General features: G+C 43.6%; 2 protein-coding genes across 3 annotated transcripts in view; one reads left to right on the top strand and one right to left on the bottom strand.

Annotated features, from left to right (window-relative positions):
- Positions 1–628: 628 nt before the first annotated feature.
- The window catches only part of LOC306821321 (G2/mitotic-specific cyclin-B2-like), a 38,108-nt gene continuing 27,139 nt past the window's right edge, over positions 629–11,597 (top strand). For both annotated transcript variants that reach the window (XM_079339683.1, XM_079339682.1), the window contains exon 1: positions 629–638. The gene's annotated coding sequence lies outside the window, so the exon portion shown is untranslated. The remainder of the gene's footprint in view (positions 639–11,597) is intronic.
- Positions 3,105–11,569, bottom strand: LOC306821752 (uncharacterized protein; the record flags this gene model as incomplete). Its single annotated transcript, XM_079340326.1, has 13 exons — positions 3,105–4,292; positions 4,639–4,897; positions 5,030–5,129; positions 5,916–6,316; positions 6,436–6,611; positions 7,255–7,310; positions 7,451–7,606; positions 7,895–8,036; positions 8,699–8,885; positions 9,073–9,190; positions 9,463–9,600; positions 10,466–10,668; positions 11,447–11,569. The coding sequence occupies 13 exons, from the start codon at positions 11,567–11,569 to the stop codon at positions 4,090–4,092; spliced, it is 2,262 nt and encodes a 753-aa protein (XP_079196452.1). The 3' UTR covers positions 3,105–4,089.

The following is an 11,597-nucleotide window of genomic DNA, read 5'->3' as shown; positions in this document are numbered from 1 at the left end:
CTCTGCACTGCGTCATTTACTGTAAGCGTCCTACCTTCTTTTTGACAAGACAATCATTGGTTGTCAACAATGGGCCATTCCCACCTTTCACAACACTTACTCATGTTGAAGTAGTTCATTTGATAGGTGTGACCACAAAACATTCTCAACAATGCAGTGCTATAAAAACAAGAGATGACCAATGTGTGCCATACCGAGACAAAGTGAACTGAACCGCTCGGTGGAAACGGGGCCAAAGTAACCTGAACAACAGGAAAAGTTTATACAAGGTTATAAATTCAGTATTGTGTCCGTCTGTCTGTCTCGCTCTTCAGAAAAGAGAAGAAATCAGCAATGAAACTTTGGTTTTAAGTGAATATCTGACTTTCAAATATGTGATTATTTGTTGCACAATTTGGGTGTTATCTGTCATTTCAGACATTGTGCACATTTCACGCGATCGCGACTAAATATTCTATATTTATATTTTTTTATTTATTATATTTATATTATTGTAGTTAGCGCTCAGTTTGAAAGCCAGTATCTGTGATGGTCTGAGGGCGCGTTAGTGTCGTAGCCACTGAACGTTGTAAGATGTTGTACTCTCACAATGATTCAGATCGTTTATCTGCACTGTTTGTAAAGTGTCTCGAGATAACGTTTGTTATGAATTGGCGTTATGCTTATCAAGATTCACTCATTCATTCGGTAAGTTCCACTAATGCTGAACTGCAAATACAGGTTATAGAGCAACATGTGACGCATAATAGAAAATGTCTTTTCAGGGAAGGCTTTGCTTTTTTTTATCAAGATAAAGACAAACTACATTCTGGTCGTAACAGCATGGCTCTGTAGTGTAAGAGAGCGGGTGATGAGATAAAATAATCCGATATTTAACAACAACAACAAAAAAACTATGCAAGACATCCAGACATTATGAGATAAGGTGACATGGTATGAGCAGTAGCAGCAGAGTAATATGAACAGCAAATTGCATATAAGTGACACTAAGCAATACATGTAAAAATGTACACGAGACAATATAACTCAATATAAGTCTGATCTCCTCTAACAGGCTGTTCCAAAGTCTAAGAAGCCCTGTCCCCTTTGGTTTTGATCCTGGACCTGGGACCAGCCAGTCGAGCTCAGAGGAGCTCAGGCTGCGTCCTGGTTCATCAGGGGTTACAAGCTCAGAAATGTAGGAGCATTGTGCCTTAACCCTTTATAGGGCAAGTGACCATTTTTGGTAATTTCGGTACATATTACATATGGCCGCCCTTCTGTGAGGTCGAGAAGCATGTGATCCTCACTCAGCCAATCAGAAGAGACCACCCTACGTCACTGATCCTGCTGTTGTGGCTTTTTAACCAAATATGGTAACTTCGTCAATGTTTATTTTTCTCCATGAAATTACTTTTTTTTTTTTTTTTTTAATTGATAGAAATAAAGTTCTGTTATGTCCAGCAATAATCTTTGAATTTCAAAGAGTGCCCTATAAAGGTTTAAAACGTGGGACAGCATGGGCTGGCATATATTCACATATAAAGGAAAGCAGCTCACACTTTTCAAAGGCGACTTTTTTTAAATTGTATTGAATTATTTAAGCAGTTTGGCGAATTATATTATTCAAAAAAACATAAATATATTTACAAACTCTTACAGGACGCTGTCAAAAAGGAATGAACAGCAGTTCAGTTATTACAGATGGTGTGCTCCAAAAATACACTCTATAGATCTGTGCCTCATAAAATGAGCTAAATGCACATTAATACATATTTGGCGGCCTCTAGTGGCAGTAGTATATTTTATTTTTATATATATATATATATATATATATATATATATGTATATGTCTTTTATTATTATTATTATTATTACTACAGAAAAGGCAAAAGAGGAGCTGGAGCTGAGGCGGGTTTTAAGCCTCCTGACAAACCGTTACACGGCGCCCACCTGTCAATCAGCTCAGCTACACGCCTTATTGTGAATAACTCTGATCCTTCATCCAATCAAAACTGCTGAGTCATCAAAACATTCCCCCCGTACAGTGTGTGTGGATGGAGACATGAGCTAATCACACCTATTTGGTTTTTTGAAGCAGGCTGTAAACATGTTCATGTCTGCTGTAAAAACAGGCTGTTTGAATGGGTGTGTATGTGACTTCCTGTGCTGCTGCAGCCAGCCTCTAGTGGACACTCCAGGTACTGCAGCCAGCCTCTAGTGGACACTCCAGGAACTGCAGGATTTTCCACTTACGTTTTTTTCATTTTTTTTTATCAACACTGGAGGTTGCTGCTTGATTGTGATTCTACCACAGTGGCGTGTTAAAGTTCTGCCCTCATGATGCCTTTGTGCTTGAGGACTGAATGACGTAACGTTGTTGTCCCAGTGTGCGGTGTCGCAAAAGCCACAGTGTGTAAACACACAAGAACACTCACGCTGTACACTCACGCTGTACACACACACACACACACACACACACATACACACACACACACACACACACACACACACACACACACACACACACACACACACACAGCTCTATTCTGCCATTGTGGCAGATTGGAGGCAATACTGTTAATGGCATCTTAAACTGAATCTTAAGGATTAATCCTGTTGGTTACAAAAGTCATGGCTAACAAATAAATAAGTGATTTGACCTCGACTTCTGTTTCAGGTCCAGCAGGGACTGACTTCGACTACGCTGACAGTAAAACAGGCCTCCTACTTCTCAGCTGATTTATTCCCTCTGTAAACATTGTCCTCCTCCATTTACAGTCTTAATCACATCAAGTCTTCTTCAACACAACCTGATGTTAAATTTAGCGAATTATGGTCCCATTTAGACACAAAGAGTCCAGACAGAGGGGGAGGAGTCAGGACCGGGCGACCTCCTGACAAATCACGGCCTGGGTGTCAAACAGCTTAGATGCAAAGTCATGTTGCATCAGATTATGTCACTGCGGTCTCTGCTGGAGAAAAGCCAGAAACGACACACGCTCACAGTGTTGTTTATTACATGTTAAAGAACTCAAATGAAACGCAGATTTAATGCAGATTTACCCTTTTATTATCAATAACTCCAATTTATATAGCACACATTTTTACAATGACTAATTTGTATATAACTGTAAAACCTTTAGAAGTTACAAATTGAAGTTAATTGTTAGCAGATGTAAACAAAAGGCTCCTCCAATCAGAAGTTTAAATGTTAATATGTAGAAGAACAATCAGAGTCGACAAAGACGTCGCAAGAAGTTAAAGGACCACGTCAGCAGGTCTCCGCGTGCGTCTTTAGCCTGTTGTTAGCTAGCTATTAGCATGTGGAGTACGTGTTTGTGGATTACTTTGAATGCTCCTGTTTTCATGATGTCCATCACTACTGATTGTTGCTAAACCAAATGAAACCTGAGGTGTGCGTACACAGTTAACAGATCAACAGATTAACAGCAGACGCACAAAAGAAATCCTGCAGAACCAGACTGAACAGATGTTGTTTCCCATCAGTACAAAAGATGTTTTTGAAATTCCAGAAACTACAGCAGAACTGGTTCTGTGAACCTGCAGGTTTGATTGTTTCTTGGCCAATAACAACAACCCCAAAATAAAACTGAAAGCTGTGGAGCCATGTGAACAGGCTGTTTGTTTAACTTACTTTTTAAGTGCAGCAGACGGGAAACGAGGGTGTGGACGGATGGTGAAAATATGCATTCAGTACCTTTAATATTCGGCCTTCTTTCCAACATGCGTGTCGACTTTATGAAAAGGTAGACGACATTACATTTCAAGATTGTACCCAAAACATTTGGAGCGCCCGCTGCTGATTGGCTAATCCACCGCTGTCAAGTTGTGTCGATTTATTTCTTTGCGTCTTTTCTGCAGCGAGTGAAGGAGTCGACGTTTCCTTTAAACCTTACGATGAACAGATCTGTCATGGCTGATTTATATTAAACCTCATGAAGAACAGCTTCATGAGGTTCATGAGGCTAATATGAGGTTAATATTGAGGTGTGACGATGTTGTTCTCGAGTCATTAGAAGTTAAAAAAAACAACCTTGTCTTTAAGAGAAGAAAAAATACAGCCTGTAAAAATGACATTATTTATGTTTACCAGCCTGAAACAAGAAGAGCTTTGCGATCGTCTGCTCTCCTCTTAACGCTGAAGTGACGAACGACCACAGCCATCACCACCACAGACGCCAGGAAAGCGGTGGCGAAGAATATGGTGCTGATTTTGCCGTTCAGAATCTCGGTCACGCTCCAACCTTCGTCAGTGGGTTCAGCTTCATGAAGAAGTGTTGGAGGAAACTCTGAAAGACAACAGAAGCATCGTTGATGGAGTCGATCTGAAGACTGTGAGAGACAGAATCACAGATGTATAGAAATACAACGATAGATATACAAAGAGGGATGGATCATTTATACACAGTACAAAGAAAGGGGAACAAACAACGTGCTGCTTGGCTCAAAGGCACGTAGGACACAATACAATCAAGCTGATTTTGTTGTTGAAGCGTGCGCTCGTGTCCCGTGCTGATAGGAGGACACGGTGTGATAAAGAGACTTTTGACAGGGTGAGATAGAGCTAAAAAACATAGAGCTAGAGCAATATAGATTTGCTCTGATTTAGATTTTAAAAAAGAGATTTAAATGAACCTTCAGCAGACGTGTTGCTCTTCATCATCACATCAGGTGGGTCATCAGTCATCATCATCATGAACTCGTCTTCATCCACGGCAGCTTCCGGCACCGCCTGACTGACAAACCGCAAAGGACCCTGGGTAATGGAGTGGCTGACCGTCTCCTTGCCCGCCGCTCTCTTGCGTCGGCGGGACGGGTCCTTCAGACAGCCCTGAGCGCACCTGGAGAAGGGACTGCCGCTCTCACAGAGGATGACGGAGCAGGTGATGTAGACCTGTCAGGAGCCGGGGACCAAATCAGAAATCATTGTATGAAGTTTCCAGCACCCGGGATCATACTCAGTATACTGTCAGTGAACGCGTCACGCAGTGTTAGTCTGCTCTGACGTGGTGTTTGGGATCTTTACCTGCTCGTAGTTCCCCGTGAATTTGAAGGCCTGGACCTCAAAGTTGAATGAAGTTGGATCATCAGATTCGTGGACTTTGAGCGTTTCATCTTTGTTACAACTGTAAGAAAAACACAAACAATCAGGGTGAAGCCACACTACGCCACGGTCCACCGCACTGTGCTGGCCTGCACTCACTCTGCTCCGGCACTAACCGGGCCTGAGCACGCTTACCTGTTGTACATAACGCTACCCAACACATGATCACGTTTTACAAAACAAGAGGACGTACAGAATAAAAGGATGCACATCGGACAACAACCGGGAACGTTTTCAGCTGCTTTACTGACTTTGTGGTTTTTTTGGCGTGATTTTATTTCGATACAGCGACTCCAGGATTGATCAGCAATGGAAGGCTTTTCATGTTGTGGGTCCATGAGGAACACCTCTTCCAACCATGCCGAGGCTACGGCTTGCCTGCAGTCCCTAACAAGGATGACAGGATCCGCCCACATGACTTTGACTTGGAGCCCTCGTTAGTGACTGACTGCGGTAAAGGTCAGAAAGCTCCTCAATGTTGACAGCATTTTAAATATTAAATAATCAAAATGCAGGTCAAATACATTTTCTCAAACAGTGTCTGTTGTCATGCTGATCTTAATCTCTTAATTTGATAGCGTTGGGGGATTAATAGGATTGGGACACACTGGGATGGTTGTACCTTTTAGGAGACAAATGTAATATGGGGTTAAGTTTTTACTTCTTCCTACTCCTTTCGTCTTTGTCTTTTTTATTTATTTTTGTTGTCAGAGCAGATGTTTGGTTTCACCTCGGATCAATGGGAACTAAAAACCTGTAATTGAGACATTCTGAGTGAAAGAACATTACAACACAGTGAAAGCGTTACCCGTTCTGGATGAGGTCGTAGGACAGGCTGTTGTCGGGGTTGTCATCAGGAGTCGCTTTGCACGACTCGACGAACACTTCCACGTTTGAAAACTCCGACTGAGCCTGAATGCCCATGTAGATCGTCTCCAGCAGCTTCACTTCCACGGGGTAAGCTTTGGCCGGCACCTTATTTTTAAAGTTTCCATCGCGGAAAATCTCGAACGTGTAGCCGAAGCTGCCAAAGCTGGACTCAGTGAAGATGTAGTCGGACTGGTGGAGAGCAAAGTAACTGGAGATGCTGACGGTCTTGGGAAACTGGCAGGAGAATCCGATCTTGACCGTCTTTCTTCGGACTATAACCTCGGTGGGAAGCTCGAAGGAGTTGATCTCGTTCTCGAAGGTGATGAAGTCTCCTTTGTCCTGCATGCGAGACAAATTAAAGGTGTGAAAACCAAGACGTGGCAGGAAGGAAGACCTGACGATCACACAAATGTCGATTAAAGAAATCCAATTCCATAAGTCAGGAAGTAATGTCACACCTCTATTTCGGTGCCGCAGGTGCTGAACGACATGGTACCCATGATGTGAGTGCTGTTGGAGGTGAGCGAGCATGAGGAATCTTTCAGCTGGAGAAAGTTCACGTCGATGCCCGGCATGGAGGCTTTCTCCAGGACCACCGTCATCTTGTTGGGCGAGCATTGAACGTTGGCCTTTCCTGTAAAAAGCAATCCGATGTTTACGTGATTGATCATAAAACCTGAGACGACATGTCAGAGGGTAGGGTTAGGCAGCGCTCGGAGGACGTGTCGTGTATCTGCATCTTTACGACGGCATTATCTGAGCCAACCCACCGAGGGCGCCATGTGTAACAACATGAATCTACTATTTAAAACTATTTGATTTGATGCAAAGCGTCCCGCCACCAGGGCCAGCAGGTGCTTTGATTACGAGTTTAAAACATGGTCTCAAATGGTTCACAAACTGTGCATTCACCCTCGTACACGACGTTATGTGTTGTTTCTAAGTTTTCTATTTTGTTTATTTCAGTGTTTAGATTTCACTTCCTGTTTTATTTTGTCTATTTCTTCCTTCCTGTTTGATTCCCTTGTTTGAAGTATTTAATGCTTTATTTCCAAGTTTTAGAAATATTGCAGTCCACTTCTTCGTTTGAGAACGGTTGCAATAACCTCTCCTGTGGACCGTACTCGATACTCATCAATCATGCCCCAATAACGTTTTTTTAATTGACTTGTACACTTTGGGGTAGCTTAGCTCTGGACCCGGGTCCTTAATGTGAAACGACCTTAACTGTCTCAACCGTAGAGAAGGGGACAAAAAATAACTGATGACAAACACACCTTGAATGATGGTTGCCTGGGTCACCATGACAACAACACACCTCATCTCTGATTGGCTGAAACACAAATCGTAAAAAAAATATTCAGTGTCAGTTTAACTTTAATACACTGAATGAATCCAGACCATATTTTAACGGTTAGCAGACGAGACGAAGTGAAATGCAGATGGAAGTAACCGTTCTGATCATCCACTCACGCTTCAGTGGTCTCTGCAGCGAAGCAGACGGGGGCGTGTCTGTAAAGGTCGCTGTGCGGAGGGGTCCAGCTCAGAGTCAAGCCAACTGTTCCCAACTTTTCCTCCTTGAGCACTTTGGTCATGTTCCAAGGGCCGCTGACTTGGAAGTCCTTGATGCTGCAGGTAAATGGAAAACATGTTAACTGTATGCACCGATGTCTTTTTGTCGTAAACAAGGAGGAAACCCAGAGCTTGTCAGAGGAATAATATATCCCGCTTGGCATGGAAATGTAGGAGCCGGAAAAGGTTCCTCTGGGAGAAGGATGTCTGGGGCGACCTGGCCCCAGATCAGTGGAGATGGAAGGATGAATGGGTGTCAACAGGATAATAGTTGGACTTTCACGTCTTTGTTACAGGATTTCTTTCAGACAAATTAAAATGCATCGTGAACAAATTGGGAAATACCTTGCGTGCTTTGCCTTTGCTTTGGCATAAAGCTGGAAGTTCTGGCCCACTGTGGCGAACAGAACATCGTTATGTGACGGGGTTGCAGACAGGAACATGGGCTGAACGTTACCCAATTCACAGTTTGGGATTGGAGGAAGAACTGAAACATGAACAGAAAATACATTTTAGACAGAAGAACAAGTTCTCATAAAAGGTCACAGATTACCCAGAATCCTCTCCTCCATGTTCCTCTAACATGTGTCTCTAGTCTGTCTACAAACCCCCCAATGATGAGAAAAGTCCATCCTCTCCGTCTTCTGCCTGCTCCACTTTACAGAAAATGTGTGCTCAAACAGGCTGTTTGGAGATGTTCCCCTCATGACATCACAAAGGGCAGTAGCCCCTCCCCCAGGTGGGTGACACTCCCACAGCTAGGTGTTTGTTCTGCCCTCTGAGTCTGCCTTCTCACCGTAAACAATAGGACATGGAGCCAGAAAGCAGCGAGTACACCCGAGCCCTTCCAGAGAGGGGGCGTGGTCAGACACAGCTCATTTACATATTTAAAGCTACAGACACAGAAACAGCCTGTTCTGAGCAGGGCTGAAATAGAGGGGTTTATAGACATGATCAAATACAGGATCAGAGTGGATTTACAACAACACACTTCACACACATGATGAAGAGGAGCGAGGACACTGATTTCACCTGAAGAAGAGGAGGAGATCATGTGACCTTTAAAGCCAACAAACTTTTCCTCAGCGTCAGACAGTCCTCTGTGTGTTGTTCTATCAAATGTGTCTCTGATGTTTTGAAGTGACTTACTCTCCACGGTGAACTGCAGCTTGACTTTGCACAGAGATGTTTGGGCCTCGTTGGACGTCTCCCGCGTAACAGTCGTTCCATCGGGGTAGGTCAGAGTGATGTTTTTGGTGGGGAAGTCCTCCAGCATCAGATCGAACACGTGGACCCCGAGTCCCACCTGGCCTGAACTGGTCAGTGTGCACGCAGTCTGAGGGGAAAGACTTGACTTTCTTAGAAATAACACAAATACCACGACACGTACTCTGAATAACTGCTCCCAAGACAAAAAACAAAGATGAACATTTTCACTTAAAAAAATCTGAGTGTCATGGATCCTTACAACTCTCCTTAGCGCTGTACATCATCAAGCATGTGAAGCGTTATGAGTTAATCACCTCGTCCAGGGTGAAGTTTTGGGGAATTGCAGCATCTTTGGTGAAACTACATTTCACTTTGTCGCCGTCAGGATCGTGTGCCAGAAGACGCATCCTCGTGAAACAGTTCTGAGGAAACCTGCAGGACAATAAAAAACACATTTTGAGGTGTGGGGGTCGAGGTTTGGTTGATTTCCAGATTACAAACAAACACGAGAGTTGAAGAAAAAAAACGGATTGAGACCTTTTTTTTCAGCGGTCTCTGTACGTTGTTTGGTCCACACCAGGGTTCAAATGGTTTCAAGGGTTTTTTTTGCTTTTAATCTACATTATAGCTGATAGAAGCATCAGTATCAGGTGGTACTATGACCTGCAGAGCTCAGTCATGTGATATAAATAAAGATGTTGTACCGTAAAGACGAGACGGTGGTGGTTACAGGGCAGCTGTTGACTCCGTATGTGTCAGATCGAGTCCCCAGGTCCAGCTCAACAGAAGAAGTCCAGTTAGTTTTTCCTTCCACATTTGACGCCCAGCAGCAGCCTGAATCCCTGGAGGAAGATGGTGACACATGTTGATAATCAGAAACAGCTCAAACACCTACTTCATGTCATGCAGGCTCAGAGCTGACGTCCAATATCTGCAGAGTCCAAACTTTTGAAGGAGCTGCAGATATATCAGATACCTCTTCGCTTCACTTAATCTCTCACGCCTGCAGAACTTTCTTATACAACTTTGTCTCTACGTAAACCATATTCAGGAAATATCTACAGCTGAAACCCCCAAATGTGTCCTAATTTATGTCTCTATCTGTCTCCAAACCCAGCAATGATGAGAAAAGTCCATCCTCTCCGTCTTCTGCCTGCTCCACTTTTCAGAAAATGTGTGCTCAAACAGGCCGTTTGGAGATGTTCCCTTCATGACATCACAAAGGGCAGTAGCCCCTCCCCCAGGTGGGTGACACTCCCACAGCTAGGTGTTTGTTCTGCCCTCTGAGTCTGCCTTCTCACCGTAAACAATAGGACATGGAGCCAGAAAGTTGTATTTAACGAAAATGTGCAGATTGAACCTCAGATGGTACGAAGCATAAAAGACCAAAACAAGCCAATAAAACTCTTATATTCTTATTGTTAGCCTTTTTTTGTAGGCACAGCTCTGTGACCCACTGAAAACAGCTCCGCCACCCACTTTTGGATCCTGACCCGTCAGTTGAGAAGCGCTGCTCTCGTGGCCACTTCTGTAACTTGTTCAGAATGAAGAAGATTAAAAACTAATGTCAATTTCCAAAGAAGTTAAAACTAAACTAATCTGTGTGAGGTTGTCAATAATCTGCAGTCCATTGACAGACCGCATCACTACCTTCAGTTCTGATGTCTGAGGAGAGTAACGTCGGTCTGTTGCTGGAGCTGGTCTTACCTCAGAGACAAGGAGCTGTGATTGGTGGAGATGGTGGCTGTGGTGTGAGTTTCAGACTGACACCACCTGCCCTGTCCCGTGTTGTCCTGATCTGTCTGAAGGACCTGGGACGAGTCGAGGCTGGTGCACGCTCCTCCGTCACACCAGAAGGACGGCTGGTCACTACATGACCCTCGACCGTTCTGTCTGTGATGGAAGGTCACCTGCAGGGACACAAACAGTGTCACATCTCATCATGTTTTCAAAGGCACTGAAAGTTTACCCAGTGAGGATGCAGACGAAATGCTGTCCACCAAATCGTTCGTATCTGTTGTACTGGAGATCTAAAGCCTGCTGGGGCCCCTGGCAAAAACATCACAGGGGCCCCTCAAACTAGCCAATAAAATCTGACACCAATAAAGACACTTATAATATAACCACAGCAGATCTTTCAAGGTCGCATCCACGTACCGGACAGGACGAGCAACATTTTTAAAACCCAACAAAGAAGAGGAACAATAAGTTGTTGACAACACTATAATTGATGGCTGTCAATGTTCATATTTTAAGTCAATGTTGTGCAAGTTTCAGAGCAGTTTCCTGCCTTTCAGGTTGACAACAGACTCTGAGACTTTCTTTATTGTCATTCAAACTTGAACTTTACTGTGCAGATAAGAACGACGCTGGCTCGTAGTGCAGGATAGAAAAAACAGCAGGAAGTATTTTCATGAGGTAAGAAGTGTTTACAAAGTAAGGTGCAAATATAAATAGACATAAAACAAAAGTTATGTGTGAAATTACTTTACATATGAATATATTGCATGTTTACAAAGACCCAATATTAATCCATCACGAGCACTCAGCAGCATGTGTCAAAGATTCAGTGGAGAGGAGAAACTTCCTTTCAGAGGCAGAAACAGGGAAGTGAATTAACTCCTATTTGTTTTGTTCAATAAAACAGAAAGATGACTTTAAGGAGGATGATGATTAAACATCGTGTACCTGATACACGCCGTCCTTTTCCCTCTTTGGGGGCTTGAAGCTGACGCTGCCTCCGTAGAAGCTGGATGCTGAAGCGGGTGCATGTAAGGCGAACAGCAGCAGGATGATCACACCTGCCTCCATGGCGTCTGAAGGTTTCTGTGCTGAAATC

Source organism: Symphodus melops, assembly GCF_947650265.1.
Source record: "Symphodus melops genome assembly, chromosome: 3".
Taxonomy (NCBI): Eukaryota; Metazoa; Chordata; class Actinopteri; order Labriformes; family Labridae; genus Symphodus; species Symphodus melops.
The sequence above is the reverse complement of the archived record's forward strand: the minus strand, read 5'-3'. Positions and strand labels throughout refer to the sequence as shown.